We start from the raw sequence: 18,172 nt of genomic DNA, 5'->3' as shown, positions 1-18,172 counted from the left end.
TATTTTTAATTAAAATTTTTCCTTTTCATTCTCATAAGGAAAATAACTTTTGTAAATGTCTTTTCCAATTGGTTTTTAAATATAATTTTCAAAATACGTTTGGAGAAATGGAATTGAAAGGAACTTTTGCTCCATTTTCAAACACTTCTATATTAATTTTCATAACAAATAAAAAATTAATCTTAAGTTTAACTTTGGTTTAATCATCTCGGATGTTTCTATTTGTGTAGAATTATTTCAATTAGGTCATCGTATTTTTGTAAGTCCAATTAAGTTCTTTTTTTTGTAAAATTGAGTCAATTTTGACTTTGCCGTTAAATTTAGTGGACGGTGTTAAAATTTGTGTCTGATGGCATGCTGACTAGGCAATGGTTAAGCAAGTGGTAGTGGAACTTCATACTCCTCTAGACTCACTCAAATCTCCAAAATGTTCAATCCTCAAACCTCGCCATCGTCACTGCCACTATCGGTCATGACTCCACCGGCAACCCTTCTCAACCATGAAACCACATCATTGACCTTCCCAACATCGAGGACGATGATGATTTACGTATCCTTAGTTTCACTCTTTCAAACACTTCATTTGGAAAACGAAAAAAGTTCAGGAGAGAATCCTCTAACATACCAAAAAATGAGCTAAATAAAAAATAAATGATAATTTTTTTAACAGTTTTTAGAGTGAATTATTCTGGTGTTGGTTCCAGTTTGTAGACGGTGGTGAAAGCAGGTGTTCCATTCAAGTTAGCAGAGATGAAATTATTTTATCAATCATAGTAACTGTAGATATTTTGTTCAGCTACACAGAAGCCTATAGATAATGGAAAATTAACAGAGATGAAACATGAAAAAGGTTAAACGAAACAGAATATATGATTCCAGTGTCAATAGAAAAGATATGAAATTTACAAAATTGAAACAATGACAGTGAAAGGAAAATGAAGAATCCTAATAGGAAGGGGTGGGAAGGGGTGGAATGGTCCCAGGGTGAGAAGAAACGAAGAGAAAGGTGTGGAGGATGAGAAAATGAACCTGTCCAGGAATAGGGGTGGAATGGAACACTGCTCCACCATTCTCCGCCACCGCCTTAGACTAAGTCTGAACCCACGGTTTCTCCACCTCCTAGATCTGCCGCATCTTCTACCTAGCCCCCAAGCTCTTGGTATGCCCTCACTATTTTCACTGTGGCACTTCTGGCTAAAATGGTTGTTTCAAGATAACACATTTCCAGCAACATTTTCAGGTGAGTAGACCTATTAACATTCAGGGCGTCAATGGCAGCCCCCATCCATCACCATTACTGCCACCACCTCCATCAACATTCAGGCACCTTTTTAATTAGGGATTCTCTCAAATTAGGGATTTAAGAAAATTTCATATTTTTTATTTATAACAGGCAATCAGGTATACAAAGAAGAATTTGAAGAAGAATCAAGAGCATGGAAAGGTGGCCATGGAGATGTCAACAACACAAGTGTGAGATCCATGAAGGTGGCCATGGAGGATCAAGGAAGGGGATGAGAAGCTGCCTTTCTCGTTTGCTTTTTCATTTGTAAATTACAGGTAAAAAGACGATTTTGTGACACGTCATTAAAAATTACACAGTCAACATGCCACTAAACACAAATTTTAACGTTGTCCACTAAATTTAATGGCAAGGTCAAAATTGACTCAATTTTACAGAAAAAGTAACCTAATTGGGATAAAAAAAATACGAGAACCTAATTGAGATAATTCTACATAAATAGGGACATCTGAGATGATTAAACCTTTAACTTTTAATAATAGTTGTTAGATATATTATATTTTTTATCTTTTAGTTAGTTTGTTATTATTTCTCATTTGTATTTTGGGTTTAGCCCATATTTCTTCTATTATAAATAGAGAACCCTATGTGTGTATTTTACACAAGGGAGATTAATCCAAATATAGTTTTTCACTATATTCAACATGGTATGAGAGCAAGTTCTCTGATCCTCTTCTGGTGGTCTCTACTATCTGCCGGCGGCCGGCCGCCATGGTCGCCGACAGCCCCTAAAATCTCAGTGGGCAGTCCATTTTTTCTTCTTAAATCTCTATCACAGTCAGCACCAGTCCAAACCCAGTGTGCCACTGCTGTCGCCACCACTTTCCGCTGCCGTCGCTGCTAACTCTGGCCACCGTCGGCCGCCGTCACAGTTTCGACCGGTGACCAGCAGATCTGAAGCGTCTCCTCGAGCGACGGCCAACCCTGCCAGAGTGATGACCAGACTCCTCACCACGCGCCTCCACGCGCCGCTTCTTCTCGGCCAGTCTCGGCCACGTGTTCTGCACGCGCCGCCTTCCCGATGTCGGAGTTTCACCACGTCACTGCAGATCGTCTCGCCGGAGCTTCTTGAGTGTGTTTTGGTTCCTGTTTCTCTGTTTTGTTGGCTTGGGCTCATACCTAGGGTTTCCGCTGTCCAGGCGATGTTTGCCGTTGTTCAGGCGCCGTTTGCCGCTGTCCGCGCCGTTTGCCGCTGTCCGTGCCGTTTGTCGTTGTCCCGCCGTTTGCCGTTGTCCCGCCGTTTACCGCTGTCCGACCGTTTGCCGTTGTCCGACCGTTTGCCGTTGTCCGGCCGTTTGCCGCTGTATGCTTCCAACCACTGTAGGCCCCCATCACCTTGTTAGTTAGTGATGGCAGTGCCTGTAGTTTTGTCGCTTCCAACCACTACAGGCCTCATCAGACAGTAGTCCCTGCAGTTTTATAGCTGTCAACCACCGTTGCAGTCGCTACCGTCTGAAACAGACGCAACTGCGGCAGTTCTTCTTGGGCTAGAGTTTAGCCCGATCTTCTTGTGATACGCGACTAAGTATCACCACTTGGGAGTTGTCCAGCAAAGAATTTTGGACCTCCAACATGTCTTTGGATCTTTGATGCCTTTGTTTCAACATTGTAGGTTAATATTTTGTTTTGTTTTAGTGGTCTAGCAATTGTGATATTTCACATTTCCGCCCTTCACACTAAGGGGGAGTATGTTTCCAAGACACTGCAAGTCACATAAATATGGGTGTAGTCCCTGCAGTTTTGTAGATTTCAGCTACTACTGTTGATCCCGTCACTCATCCATCATTGATGAGGATTTAGTGTAGTCCCTACAGTTTTGTAGCTCTTAGCTTTCAGCTACTACTGTTGATCCCGTCACTCATCCATCATTGATTGGGAATCAGTCCTTGCAGCTTGTCATTGTCCACCACTGCTCTCCTTCATCCACTTTTGAAGTTGAAGTTTCACAAGCTGTTGTTAGTCCATCTATGTTTGCCTCACACTCTTGAAGACAAATCATCTAGTTCAACACTGAGTTTATCTATTCCAAGCTTAGTTCATACAATTTGTATGCTCCAGCTTGATGGGGAGTGTTAGATATATTATATCTTTTATCTTTTAGTTAGTTTGTTATTATTTCTCATTTGTATTTTGGGCTTAGCCCATATTTCTTCTATTATAAATAGAGAACCCTATGTGTGTACTTTACACAAGGGAGATTAATCCAAATATAGTTTTTCACTATATTCAACAATAGTAAACATACTATTTTTTATTATTATTTCCATTTTCCAGCTCTCATCATCATAAAAATAAAGCTTAATATCATTGTTGGTCTCTATTTTTGCCAACTTTATTCCGTGTGGAAATCATTTTTATCAAATGTTCAATATAGTCCCTTATATCGTAATTTATGTTCAATATGATATTTCTGGTTGACGACGTTTAAATCACGGTACAATATCCAATATTAGTGGATGTGTTGTTAGTTTTTCTTATATATGTGGCCAATTAAAAGGAAATATGATATTTGAAAGTGATTTTGTTGGAACTCTTGCTCATAACCTTCTACTGCTACAACTCCATTATCGCTGCATCGTCATCGTGAACTCTCCCATCTCCTTCCTTTCATCGTGTGGAGAGATATTCTTCTCCTTCCTTTTCTCTGTTGTGGGTTCGACTCATCATGAAATCCTTATTCCTTTTCCCTTTTGAAGCAACCCGCGAAAGTGGACGCAAGTTGGGTGTGAACAATGAAGCGGTAGCTGGTGAAGGCAGCGATGATGCGTTGTGAGGGTATCGAAGACGACAACAGAGGGAATCATGGTCCCAAATTTGTAATTTAGGGTTTCTAATCTTGTTTTATGATTAGCGAAATTAGCGTTCCTTTATGCTTTCGCGTTTCAGATTATGGTTTCGAATTGGAATCTGAAATTGAGTGTTGTTTTGAGAAGTCATTGTGTTCTTGATATTTTGGTTTGGGAATTTCATATGTTCTTGATGTTCATATGCAGATTGTTGGTGCGATTTTGGGGGTTAGAGTTTCGAATTTGACATTTATGTTTTTAGGTTCTATTTCTTGCGATTAGGGAACAAAATCACTTTCAAATACTATATTTCATTTTAAGTTGTCACACGTATATATAAAAACTAACAACTCATCCACTGATGACTGACCTAGACAATGGGTTGTTACCGATTTAAACATCGTCAGCTAAAAGAACCAAATTGAACATAAATTACGAAATTAGAGACTACATTGAACATTCGAAAAAAATAGTCTCACATTGAACAAAGTTGAAGAAAATAAGGAGCAACAATGATATTAAGCCTAAAAATAATAATAATAAATAAATATATTATTATTGTTATTAATTTTAATAAAACATCTAATCGTAAGTTTTAAATTTAATTTATAATTTAATTCTTATATTTAAATTTTTTACTTTTTTTTCATCTTTATATTTGTTAACTTAATTGAATCATTTTCTTTTAAAGACACCGTTCAGTCTTTACTGTGAATCATTATTTTGAAAAAAAAAATTGGGTTAAATATGTTTTTCGTCCCTGAAGTATCATTGATTTTTGGTTTTAGTCCCTACTCAAAACTTTGATGGCTTTTAGTCCTCGTTGTATTGAAACATGTAATATTAGTCCTTAAAAATGGACGGCGTCAAGTTTTTGTTGATCTGGCAAACGATGAGGTCAGGTCTTTTGCTAGCTTTTGTCTTAAGTATCTGCCACGTTACATTTTTAATTAATGGAATGAGATTAAGTGATTGGCACGTGTGTTGAAATTAGATTACGAATTAGGGTCGAAACCTTCGAATTGGGAAAAAATAGTTTTTGGAAACCTTCCACTCGAAGCGATCCTAGTGAGGCAGTGGAAGTTCAGAAAAGAATTCAATCTTTGAGTCGTATACTGGATGATACTTTGCGAACCATTCAGACTCATCCCACCTCCTAAGAACATTTTATAATAGTATTTTAAACTCAACGATTTAATTCATATTTTATTATGAATCACAATAGGCTTGAACATCTTGGGCATCTTCAAACTATCAGAATCAGGAAGATTAATTTTCACCGTCTTAATCTTTCCTTTTCTGGTGTTCGCAGTGAACTTAGAAGCCAAAATGGTAGCCCCAAGATTCTGAAAACCCAAACTGGGACCACTCGAACTCTCACCCGCACCACCTCCATCATCACCTGCATCACCATCAACATCATCCTCCTCTACTATCTCCACCACATTCGTGTAGTATAGGCTCTCCTTACCCAGCAGCTCCATCGTCAGCTTCCTCTTGCGGTGCCGCCGCCACGCCGTCTGGATGAAGTGGGCCCCTCATGCCCTCCACTGGTGGGAATAGTAGCGGAAGGCGTGCTGCAGCTTCTTGCTGTGGAGCCGCTTGAACTGGTTCGACACGAACTTTAGGTCCTCAGCGCGGAGCGCGAAAGCCTCCACTTCTGAGATGGACTTCACGGTGCGCGTGGAGGAAGGGAGGTTGAGGTTAGAGGAGGACATGAGGGCCCATGTGAGAAACTCCTCGCCGCAGAAGTCCCCAGGGCGGAGGGTGATGGAGTTATAGAACCCTGTTCTGCCACTGTTGGTGGTGGAGCTCTCCACCTGACCAACATAAGGACCACTACCACAAGGACCGCTTCGAGTGGAAGGTTTCTAGAACAATCAGGTTTCCAGAACAATGTTTCCAAAAACTATTTTTCCCCAATTCGAAGGTTTCGACCCTAATTCGTAATCTGATTTCAGCAACACACGTGCCAATCACTTAATCTCATTCCATTAATTAAAAATGCAACGTGGCAGATACTTAAGATAGAAGCTAAGAGAAGACCTGACCTCACCGTTTGCCAAAACAACAAAAACTTGACGCCGTCCATTTTTAAGGACTAATATTACATGTTTCAATACAACGAGGACTAAAAGCCATCAAAGTTTTGAGTAGGGACTAAAACCAAAAACCAGTGATACTTTAGGGACGAAAAACATATTTAACCCAAAAAAAGTTTAATGTGTGTTTTTGATTATATTAACGTTAAGGAGTTTAAAGATGTCATAGGTGTAAAAATCTAAATCTATTACATATTAAAATTGAATCATGTTTGATGATGTTTTATGTTTTATATAAGGATTAAATATGGTTTTGTTTAATTTAATAAAAATTAAAATTAGTTTCTTTTCTAAATTTTGAATTAATTTAGTTTCTCATATTTAGAATTATGTAAATTTTTTTTTAATTAAATTATATTAAGTTTTTTGAGATTTTACATGATTCTAGCTATTGAAGAAAAACATTTATATAAAAAACTCAAATTATAAAAATTATAAAATATGTTTGAAACATAAAATGAACTTCAACAAAATTTAATTAAAAAAACTAAATTCACATATTTCAAGTTAACACTAAATTAAGTTTAAATTTTGAAAAAAAAGAGACTAATTATAATTTTTAATAAAAGTTATTGGATAAAAACATATTTAAGTTTTTATATAAAAACTCTTCATTGGATAATGTTTTATATTGAAAATCTACTTGTGATTTTGATCATGGTTTAACAATCACAAATATTACTACTACAGAAGACAAGTGCTAGTGTTCCTTTCCCGATGAAACTATTAACTGCTTGAAGTATCCAAATGCACCACAGGTGTTTGTGCTTTGGCCTCAGTTGATGATGACTCCATGTCTTCAACCATGCAAGCCTCTTCTTCAGTGCTGCTTTCACCAGAAGATGTATCACTTAAAGTGTGCAATTCTGTCACCATTTTTTGCTTTGCATCTTCAAATGAGTAGCTTTTCCTTCTTCCCATTTGATGTACAGGAAGCATAGGTTTTGGTTTTGAGCCAGTCCTGTCCCTTCCCAAACTATAGCTGCTTGAGAGCTTCCTCTCTATATGCTCCCTTTCTCTTACTGTGTCACCCAACTTTTCAAAAACTTCACTGTTCATTGCTGTTTCCTCTGCAGCTTTTTGCTCAAGCTCTGTGATTGTCCTGTCCAAAGCTTTCTTTTTCAGCTGAAGAGAGCACTAAAAGATACACAAAGTATACCATGAGTGAACTATGATACAAGGAACCATTGTTCTTTTGGTGAAACTAATATGAATGTCCTTAAGCACATGTTTGGTAGAGAAAAGAGAAATAAGTAAGATAAAAAATAAGTAGAGAGGAAAGAAGAGAAATAAGGAGAAAATTGAAGTTGTTTGTTTCTATCTGACTTTTTTTCCATCCTCACTCATCCTCTATACCAAACAAAACAAAGGGTAAAACTAGACTTATAATAAGAAAAGTACTAGTTCACTGTTTATTGGTTTAACTTGTTAAACCATGGTTGAATAGGAAGCATTTAAGTTTATATCTTAAGTAATAACATAATACAGAATATAAAAAAATCAATGTACACAAAATTAATGACTAAATTATGTTTTATTAGAAAAAATAATGATACTAGTTCAAACTGTTTTCTACATGGGTGTTGGACTAGTTAGAGCAATCAAATCAGGCTATTTGTTTAAGAAAAATAGCTGTTGTAAGAGACAAAAGAACAAGGGGAAAAGGAAGAAAAACAAGAACAAACAACACAATTTCAGACTAACTCTCTTGTCAAGGAAGCTTCCAAGGCCTTGATTTTTGAGCTTCTTTTTTGCCCAAAATGTGCAGCAGAATCTTACAAGTCCAATTAGTACCAACATGAGAGAAGACTCAAAGAACAGAAACATTATTATGGTCCTTTCGTTGCCTGCAAAAAAAGAACTTAAAACTAAGCTCAATTCTTGAAATGATGCCACATTCTCTTAGTTTACAAAGTTGCACATTACCTGTGTATATGCTGACAAGCTTGGTTCTTTCTTGAGAGCAGCTTGATGCAAGCTTCTGACCTGTGAAGTGATGAGAGAAATTACATGAACAGAAATTGTCATCACCTTTTACAGAAAGAAATTTGAAGTTGTACCTTTTTACACTCTAAACTGAAAACAAGATACTGTAGTTTTGCATTTATAGAAACACTCAACTAAAACACTCTTTATGTAACAACTTAAAAAGTTGATACTATGGCCCTATTCATATGCAAAATCAGAACTAACTTGTTCTATTAAATTTCCTTGTTGTTCTGTCTTCCTGATATATCAGAAAAGCTCATGTTTTACATTAAATTAGCATTTGAGGATTCATGTCTCATTTTTCCAAAATTCAACTGGGGCAACAAATCCTCAGTTTATTTTCATTGAACATTGAGAAAAGAAATTGATCTTTATTTTGTGAAAATCAGTGTTGTGATTTGTTACTAGCGCTCTAACATTTATTTTAGAAAAACAATTGTGGCACTCAAATGATGACAGCCACAGAATACTTGATAACGACATATTTTACCATGATTTCAGTATTGAATTGAGAAAAAATGTCAAATCTTTCTTAGCTTTTTGCCTTATAAATCTTAGTTTTCTTTTAGTTTATTAAGTGGTTGCATCTTAAGCTTTAACGAGATAAATTGATCATTAACCCTTGCTTTTATATGCTTAAATCAGTTGGAAGAAGTCTCTGCATCTAATAAAGGCACTAGAACCCAAAGAAGGATGGAAAAACTGCAAAAATGAAGAATCAGGACCCTGCTGAAGTCGCGCTCGGGCACCCTTTCTTTATGGGCGCTGGAGTGCCATTGCAACATTTCTAGCTCGTGCCCGAGCGCCCTCTGCCTTGGGGCGCTTGAGCAACACTTTTCTGACGACGCACTCTAGAGCGCGGACTTGAGTGCAACTTTTGCTGATGTGGCAGATTAAGCTTATTTAACCCTAAAACGCGAAGGGGTTGATATTTTTGGGCACCAAAACACGATTTCTCTCTGTTGGAGTACTTGGAGGCGAGCTAGGAGTTGTGAGAACAACGCTTCTTCATCCTTGGGTCTTCATCTTCTTCCATTTCCACCATTTGTAAGCTTGAGCTCTCCATGACAATGGAGAACTAATTCCATTTATTGTTGGGGATTAATGTAACCACGAACCTCTTATGTAAATTACAGTTGTTTTGAATGATTACATGCCTCTTTCATTGATTGTTAGTGTTTAATTCCTTTACTTAAAGCTTGTTATGATTTAATCAACCATGACATGTGTTGAAATATATTGTATTGTATAATTGGACTTTTAGTTTTGGGCTTTTAGGTGCTGGTCCATTGTTCCTTATATAGGACATTTTTGTGTAATAGAAACCTAAAACACACACAGTAATAATATTTTTACCATTAGATTTTCTCTCTCAAACTTTCACATGGTATCCAGAGCAGGTTAGGGTTTGTCGTTCACCGTTGCTTCCACCGCCGTCGTCGTCGCCGCCGTCGCAGCCTTTTCTCCGACGAAGTTAAGGGTTCGGTGTGCCTCGATGAGCGCGACCCATCCCTGGTGGTCGCCGCCTCATCCTTCTCTCGACGCGCCGTCACACGTCGTTTCTTTCTGACCTCTCTCGGGCACGTGGGCTTCACGCGCCGCCTCTCCTGTGTCGGATCTTCATCGCGCCACTGCCGGTCGTTTCGCCTCCGTCTCCTGAGTGTATTGTGGTCTCTGATTTGCTGTTCCGTTGAGGGTTGCTCCGTTTAGGGTTTCTTCCCACAATCTTATTTTCCGTTCTTTTCTTGTTTGGCTTTATAATGGCTGGTCTTGGAACACCGTCTCTCTCTGCTGCTCCAACCATTACTTCTGCAAAACTCAATTGGAAAAACTATCTATCTTGGTCTTCTTCCGTGGAGTTATGGTTTCTTGGTCAAGGATACCATGATCATCTTGAACAAGATGTTTCCACCGTTCCTGAAGAGGAGAAATCTCAATGGCAGAAGCTTGATTTTCAACTATGTGCTGTCCTATGGCAATCTGTTGAACAAGAAGTCTTAGAAATTTTGAGACCTTACAAAACGTGCTCCTCCTTTTGGAGAAAACCTCAGGATATCTTTGCTAACGATGTGCAACGTCTCTTTGATGCAACTCAAAGAGTGACTTCCCTCAAACAAAACAATCATGATATGGTTACTTACATAGGAACGGCCCGTGCTGCTGTAGAAGAATTGAAATTGAAGAATTTCTTTGTGGCTGATTCTTTAGAAGGCCTAAACAAGAAGCTTGATAAGTTTCACATGTCCTCACACTCCACAACAAAATGGTATTGTAGAGAGGAAGAATAGACATCTCATTGAAACTGCATGCTCCTTGATGTTGAATACTAATATTCCTGTGCATCACTGGGGCGATGCAGTCCTCACTGCTTGTTTTTTAATCAATAGGATGCCTTCTTCCTCTCTTGAGAATAAAATTCCTCATTCTGTCATTTTTCCAAATGAAACTCTATATCATATCTCCCCACGTGTATTTGGGTGTACATGTTTTGTCCATAATGTTTCTCCAGGTCTTGATAAGCTATCCGCAAAGGCTATTAAGTGTGTCTTCTTGGGATATTCTCGTCTTCAGAAAGGGTATAAATGTTATTCTCCCTCCACCAAGAGATATTATATGTCTGCTGATGTCACATTCTTTGAGGATACATCATTTTTCTCGTCCTCTGTGGAGGATCGTTCATCTGTTCAACAAATGTTTCCTCTACCATCGTGTGATCCCTTGGTTATTCCTGCTTCTATACCTCAAACTCAAAATGTGAATGACATTGTTCCTCCACCTCTTCTCAGAACAATGAAGATCCTCTAGACTCGTCTCCTCCTCTATCAGCTCACCAGACCATGGATCCTTCATCCTCCTCGTCTTCTACTGACTCAGATGATAATTTGCCCATTGCCCTTCGGAAAGGTATTCGTTCTACTCGTAATCCATATCCTATTTATAATTTTTTGAGTTATCATCGTTTGTCTTCTACCTATTTCTCTTTTGTTTCCTCCTCATCCTCCCTTAAGACTCCTAATAATATTTATGAGGCACTTGATCATCCTGGATGGCGTCAAGCCATGGTTGATGAAATGCAGGCCCTTGACCACAATGGTACTTGGGACCTTGTTCCTCTTCCTCCTGGTAAGAAGCCTGTTGGCTGTCGATGGGTTTATGCTATTAAGGTTGGTTCTACTGGTGAAATTGATCGTCTAAAAGCTCGTCTAGTAGCTAAGGGATATACTCAAGTTTATGGCATTGATTATTGTGATACCTTTTCTCCTGTGGCTAAAACCAGTACAATTCGTATTTTACTTGCTATGGCTGCCATTCGTCATTGGCCACTTTACCAGTTGGACATTAAAAATGCCTTTTTTCATGGTGATCTGGAAGAGGAGATATACATGGAGCAACCTCCTGGGTTTGTTGCTCAGGGGGAGTCTGGGTTAGTTTGTAAATTACGCCGTTCCCTCTATGGCTTGAAACAATCACCTCATGCTTGGTTTGGTAAATTTAGTCGGGTTGTGCAAAATTTTGGATTGAAACGATGTGAGGCGGATCACTCAGTGTTTTATGGTCATTTTTCTCCTGACAAATGTGTTTATCTCATGGTGTATGTTGATGATATTGTTATTACAGGGAATGACAACACTAAAATTACTCAATTAAAGAATCATTTGTTCAACCACTTTCAGACTAAAGATCTGGGTCGTCTAAAATACTTCCTTGGTATTGAAGTGGCACAGTCAAAAGAAGGTGTCATCATTTCACAAAGGAAATATGCTCTTGATATTTTAGAGGAAACAGACTTGACAAATTGCAAGCCTATTGATAGTCCTATGGACTCAAATCAAAAGCTAATGAGAGATCAAGGTGAACCTTTCTCAGATCTAGAGAGATATAGAAGGCTGGTTGGAAAACTCATATATCTTACAATAACAAGACCTGATCTTTCTTATCCAGTGGGAGTTGTGAGTCAATTTATGCAGAATCCACATGTTGACCATTGGAATGCAGTGATTCAAATTCTCAGATACATAAAAGGAAATCCAGGACAGGGATTGTTGTATGAGGACAAGGGAAGCACTCAGATTGAAGGATATTGTGATGCAGATTGGGCTGGTTCTCCAATTGATCGAAGATCTACTACAGGATATTGTGTTCTACTTGGAGGGAACCTTATATCTTGGAAAAGTAAGAAACAAAGTGTTGTTGCTAGATCTAGTGCTGAAGCTGAATACCGATCTATGGCTTTGACTACATGCGAACTTGTGTGGATTAAGCAACTTCTCCAAGAGTTGAAATTTTGTGGAAATGAGTCGTTGAAACTGCACTGTGACAACCAAACAACCCTTCATATTGCCTCCAATCCAGTGTTTCATGAGAGAACAAAACATATAGAAATTGATTGTCCTTTTATTAGAGAAAAGTTGTTGACTAAGGAACTTGTTACTGAGTTTGTCAATTCTAATGAACAACTCGGAGACATTATGACCAAATCTCTAAGGGGGCCTAGGATTCAATTTATATGTTCCAAGCTTGGTGCATATGATCTATATGCTCCAGCTTGAGGGGGAGTGTTGAAATATATTGTATTGTATAATTGGACTTTTAGTTTTGGGCTTTTAGGTGCTGGTCCATTGTTCCTTATATAGGACATTTTTGTGTAATAGAAACCTAAAACACACACAGTAATAATATTTTTACCATTAGATTTTCTCTCTCAAACTTTCACAACATGATTTTAGGGTTTGCTTGATATTGGAAAATATTGTGTGAATCTGAAACTGGATTAAACACCTAAAGGAAATTGTATCTAGGGATAGAACTAGGACCTTTGGTTGTCTTGAATCTCAATTCTTGATGAGGAAATAATTGTTAGGTTTTCCAAGGGATTGGAGTCTAATAAGGAAGTCTAGGCTCTCTCTACCAAGGGATTGAGTTTGAGTAAATTAGTAGATTGACATTGGCATATTAATGAAGAGGAAGTGATTTTCATGCATAAGAGTGAAGTAGGTGAAATCATCCCCCAACAATACCATTCCATATCATTTATAGTCTTTTCCATTTCCAAGTGTTTTGAGTTACCAAAGTTCACTTTTACCATTCTTATCTTATATTTACTTTACTTGCATAAAAACCCAAATTATGGAATCATTCTTTAGTCTAAGTTAGTTAGAAATTATACAATTGTTTGGTGACACGAGTCTCTTAGGAAACGATATCAAGTCTTACCGATTTTATTACTTGAACGATCTGGTACACTTGCCGAACCCTCAACAATACTTACATACAGGAAAAAGAAACTGCCGAACATTATTGTTCTGTTGGCTGGTCAAGATATAATATTTTTAAAATGTCTACAAGCTACAAGGATTTCTCATCAGTAATAGATGTCATTTAAATGATTGATAATGTGATGTAACAATTGTATGGCAGATTCACAAGCATTGCAATGGATAAAAAGGCATATGAACAATTTTGTTTCTGAAATTTTTATTTATATTACTTTAGTCCTCTGAAATACAAAAAATGCAGTCTTTTACTCATCACATTAATCCAAAGTTATATCTGTTAATGTGATCTAAATGATAATGTTAACATGTTTAAAGACTTTTTTTGTATTTTGTTCAATATAAAGAATAAAGTGATAGCAAATCGGAATTAAATTGACCTTTTACTCATGAAGAAAATTGGATATTTATCTGAAGGTAGGTGAAGAACAGATAAGGAAGATCTGTACCTATAGTTCGGCATTGCAGTGGAGTGCCAATCTCTGCTGTGAACATTAGGATTAATCCATTAGTAGTTCATTCAAACAAACTACTTCATATGAAAAATATAATTCCCTAAGGTAAATTCCATGGAATTTTTGGCTATCCAATTTGTACTCAAATGAATGATCAGCGTTCTGCAGAAAGTGTTCAATTTTTCATCTTTTGATTTTATAGGAGCAACCTTAATGAAGTGGATAAAGTTATTTGGTACTCTTATTCAATCTCATCAACAGCATTAAGAAATTTGTCAGGATTGATCCATATTCACTATATTGATGAGTTTTACGTTGGCTATAATTTCTTTATTCAGTACTTGCAAAAAAGTAAAAAAAAATTGATTAGATAAGAGAGAGAACTCTTACTTGAGGCAGCAAGGAAAGCAAGAAGAGTTTCCTCATTCATGACAAAACGACTTAGATCACTCTCAGAAAATAAGGTAGAAACATGACCTGATTGAATTAACCACACAGAAAAAATAGTTTGTTTTTTGCTGCTATGGAAACTTCATTTTTAATGCCAAGTGTTATGAGGAATGAGAAGTGAAAAATATGTACCAGGATATCTTTCAGACCAATAGATTGATCCTGTTGCAGGAACCAACATAGTGAATAATGCCCCTTTTGGTCGAATTGCTGAAACAAGAGTGTATTCACCAGTTGTGTGGCTAACTTTTCCTTCCATCTCTATCTGTGAACTGTACACTGCAAATCCAGAGCAATCAAGAAAAGGTCCAACTTGAATCATAGAGTTCTCTGCATTCATTCTTGAGAATTTCTTAAGAACCCCATTTGGAGAAAATGAGTATAGGAATCCATCCAATGAACCAATAGATATCCATCCTGTTACATCAAGTGTGCTCCAGTATAGTAAGTCTATATACCACAAACAAATGGTTGTACTAGTAAGAAGTACTAGTAAGGAATACTAGCAACACTCTCTATTATTGATTTTTCTTAATTACCAAAATTAGGAGTGAGGTGAGACTCATTAAATATGAAGTGGACCCACAATTGGAGTGGTTTTCAATAAATTCCAACCAATGATATATAATGTATTCAAAAGAGTATGTTTTTGAATCTGTTGATAACATTTCTCTTGGTAGTACTGATTGCTCACTGAAAGAACTATACTAAAAAGAGTGAGAACTAGGAAACAAAAGGTAACTGGGAAAAAAGAAAAAGCATGAGTCAGTATGAATATATTAAAAATTCCAAGTTAGATATCAATTTTTGCATGAAAAGGTGATAAGGGTAGATCCTTCATGCAGTTCCATTGCACATATTACCTCTCAAGAAGGGTTATTGTAAAAAGAGAACTAGGAAACAAAAGGTAACCGGGAAAGAAGAAAAATAATCATAAGAAAGAGTTTAATGTCATTCACGCAAAGAAAGAGTTTAATGCTTATACAGTGACAGCATAAAACAGTTGTATAATGTCATTCAATATCAAAACCACTATGTATTTGTTAACTTTAAAACCTAAGCTGTTTTACACTCTCAATGCATAACCATTTTTCTCACACAGAAATGTTGAGTTCTAAATAACTAACAGTTTAATTGCAATACATAGATTATAACATTGATCATGCATTTACTGATTGGGAGACCCCATATACAGGTTTAAATTAATCAAGTTTGATTTTCTAGGGTAAGGCTTCAAATAATCCAACAGCAAAGGACTTACCATTAGAGTCCACTATAGGAGCAGAGTCAACTTTGCTTAATGGCCCTATACTTCTCTGCCACAAAACATTGCCAGAAAAAACATCTAGAGCCAGAACCAGAGCCTTGGTTGGAACTGTTACATACAGATGACCATTGTTTCCAGGAGTGATAGTGAAATTTTTGTCTAGTGAACTAAAATCCTGAATCCATCTAAAGTAACGGCTTCGAATCGACAAACAATAGAGTTCACCTTCTGTGTTTGAGATCTGCAAGTGCAAGAAACGCATGTAGTTTCAAAGAAGTCATCTTAATCCTGGGAAATGAACATTTCTCAGCAGGATAAAAGTATACATCACACACACTCTGACAGCACTAAAGGGCTTGTTTGTTTCAAATTTTGGAAACTGATTTCAGTTTTTAGAAATGAAAAAAGTAGTTTGATATAAGTAGTTTTCAAAAACAGTTGTCAAAAGTAGTACCTGTTTTTCAATTTTTAAAAGAAAATGAAAAATAGACATCTTCTAAGTTGTTTTGGCTTTCTACTTACAATTTTCTGTTATTCAAATTCTTTCTTTTCAATCTTCTCTCACTCTGACTGTCTAAAAATTAGTTTATGAAAACTGTTTTATACAATAGTTCTCAATAACTATTATTAAGGAACAATAACTTCCACCCTTTCCACATTCTCTGAGCCCACATATAATAACCATCACATACAAAATTTGTAGAGCTATCAACATCATAGCTGTGGCAAAAAATATTGTTTTGGTTTGACTGTTGAAGTCTTAGATTCAAAGTTCAGATGTAAAAGCAGCAGCTACTAAAATTAGCTTCAGTTCAATGTGAAAAAGGGATCTACATTTGACTTAATCCAATGTCACTGCTAAACTCAAAGTAGAGAATAAGTAAGTATTACAAAAAACCAAGGATGAGTAAACCTTACATATATACTAGCCTCACATTGATCAAGCACAGGAGGTGAATCAAAGTAACAATCTGTAATATTTTTCCTGCATCCTTGACGGTAGCCAAATTGGTAAAGCACAGGACCCACACTCCAAAGCAAACTTCCATGTGAGTGATATGCAAAGAGTCCTCTATTCTTGACATTGATGTAAACAGTTGAGCCTGATGTGCTCACTGAGAGACCAATAATTTCAGCCTCGGCTGGTTGACCTGGTCTTGGACCAAAGAAAACTTCTGCTTCTGGCTCAGAACCTCCAATGCTTCCATACTTAATCACCAATATTCTGTTATCAGCTATCAAATATACCTGCATTTGCCTTGCAAAAATCAGCAATTCACCATCACCCCACCACAAACAAAAAAGCTTTCCCTTTCTCCCATCAAGCGTGAAGGCTTACATGGATCAATAATGTCCTTTATACTGTTGTTATAGCAGTTACACGTTAGTTTTTGTATCAGTTATTTCTGTTTTACAGGGTTTTATATAAGTTCTGTTTTTCCTCTTTCTGTAATACGCTTATCTCAGTTTCAATGCAGTGAGAATTCTTCCCAAACCTGAGTACTATAATGGTATCAGTTATTCAATAATGGCTTTGATTGGATACTTATCAGTTTTCATCATTTTTATTTGAGTAAATAGTATATATACTACCAAGTAAAAGATTTTATCACTTCACTTTTATTCACTCACAAATTGTAATATAGACCCCAGTAGTGCAAAAAAGAAGAGAATTCTCAATTTTCCAATAGACATTTATACGTGAAAAGAAGGATAAACGTAAATTCAAAGCAATGCAACATGAAATAATTAATGAAACTGATGAATTTAGATGACCTTGCCATGACCCCCACGAACTGGAGCAGTACCAAGGTTGCATTTGTAGTCCAAATGCAAGGTCCATGCAATGGTTCCGTTGCTTTCAAATGCAAAAAAGTTGCTATGAGAACAAGCATAGATCCTTCCATCATCATCTCCAAGAAGAGGTTTGGAAAGCCAGTGATATGAAGAGACAGAAAAAGAAGAGAACGTAGCAATCAAAACCAATACGAGAAAGAAAAGCAAAAGGGTCATTGCACATTGAAGAACCAGGCAAGTTGTGGTTGTCACAGTTATTTCTTCATGACAGTTACCATTTTAAACTCAGAATGGAAGTGTTAGTTGATTCCAGTGGTGTGGGGATCTAAGCCTGCTATAAGCACTAGGGAAACAAAATTGCAACTTCCGATCCTTCTGCCCATGCAACCATAGGAGTGTAATGATGAATGAAAGTTGCAATGACTACTGCTATAACCAAAAGTTAAAACTTCAAAAAAACATTAGCAGTGGTGGACGAAGTTGAAAGTGGTGAGAGAGATTTCCATGCACATGAATCAATGGCCTTTTGAGTACAAGTGATTAAGGCACACAGAAAAAGGAAGTGATTGGTGGTCAACAAAAGGGGAAGAAACTGCACTACATCTTTGATTTGCATGGGCAAGTTGTTTAATCTGTCAAACATTGAGACTTAAAACTTGATTTCTTAAGATATTTATATTCTCAGTGAATTGAAAAAATATAATTAAAAAATATCTGCATTTTGTAAGTATAATACTCTTTTAAAAATAT

At 36.9% G+C, this 18,172-nt stretch overlaps 1 protein-coding gene across 1 annotated transcript; it reads right to left on the bottom strand.

The window, feature by feature from the left end:
- Window positions 1-6,901: 6,901 nt before the first annotated feature.
- Window positions 6,902-17,638, bottom strand: GEX3 (gamete-expressed 3). The gene is made up of 9 exons (XM_088110854.1): window positions 17,402-17,638; window positions 16,544-16,873; window positions 15,620-15,866; window positions 14,491-14,775; window positions 14,299-14,385; window positions 13,903-13,938; window positions 8,118-8,177; window positions 7,896-8,038; window positions 6,902-7,328 (listed from the first exon to the last, which is right to left on the bottom strand). The coding sequence occupies exons 1-9, from the start codon at window positions 17,636-17,638 to the stop codon at window positions 6,918-6,920; spliced, it is 1,836 nt and encodes a 611-aa protein (XP_087966980.1). The 3' UTR covers window positions 6,902-6,917.
- Window positions 17,639-18,172: the final 534 nt, after the last annotated feature.

This window comes from Vigna umbellata, chromosome 3 (assembly GCF_029865625.1).
Source record: "Vigna umbellata cultivar VRB3 chromosome 3, Vumbellata_1.0, whole genome shotgun sequence".
NCBI classification, from domain to species: Eukaryota; Viridiplantae; Streptophyta; class Magnoliopsida; order Fabales; family Fabaceae; genus Vigna; species Vigna umbellata.
This window is presented reverse-complemented; position numbering and strand designations above follow the sequence as displayed.

Excerpts from the sequence above, each read along its gene's own strand:
- GEX3 (XM_088110854.1), bottom strand. The coding sequence starts at position 17,638 with ATGACCCTTTTGCTTTTCTTTCTCGTATTGGTTTTGATTGCTACGTTC. Across the intron at positions 14,776-15,619 it reads TCCTATAGTGGACTCTAATG|GATGGATATCTATTGGTTCA; the intron begins GTAAGTCCTTTG and ends TTGATGTAACAG. Across the intron at positions 14,386-14,490 it reads TTGGTCTGAAAGATATCCTG|GTCATGTTTCTACCTTATTT; the intron begins GTACATATTTTT and ends TAATTCAATCAG.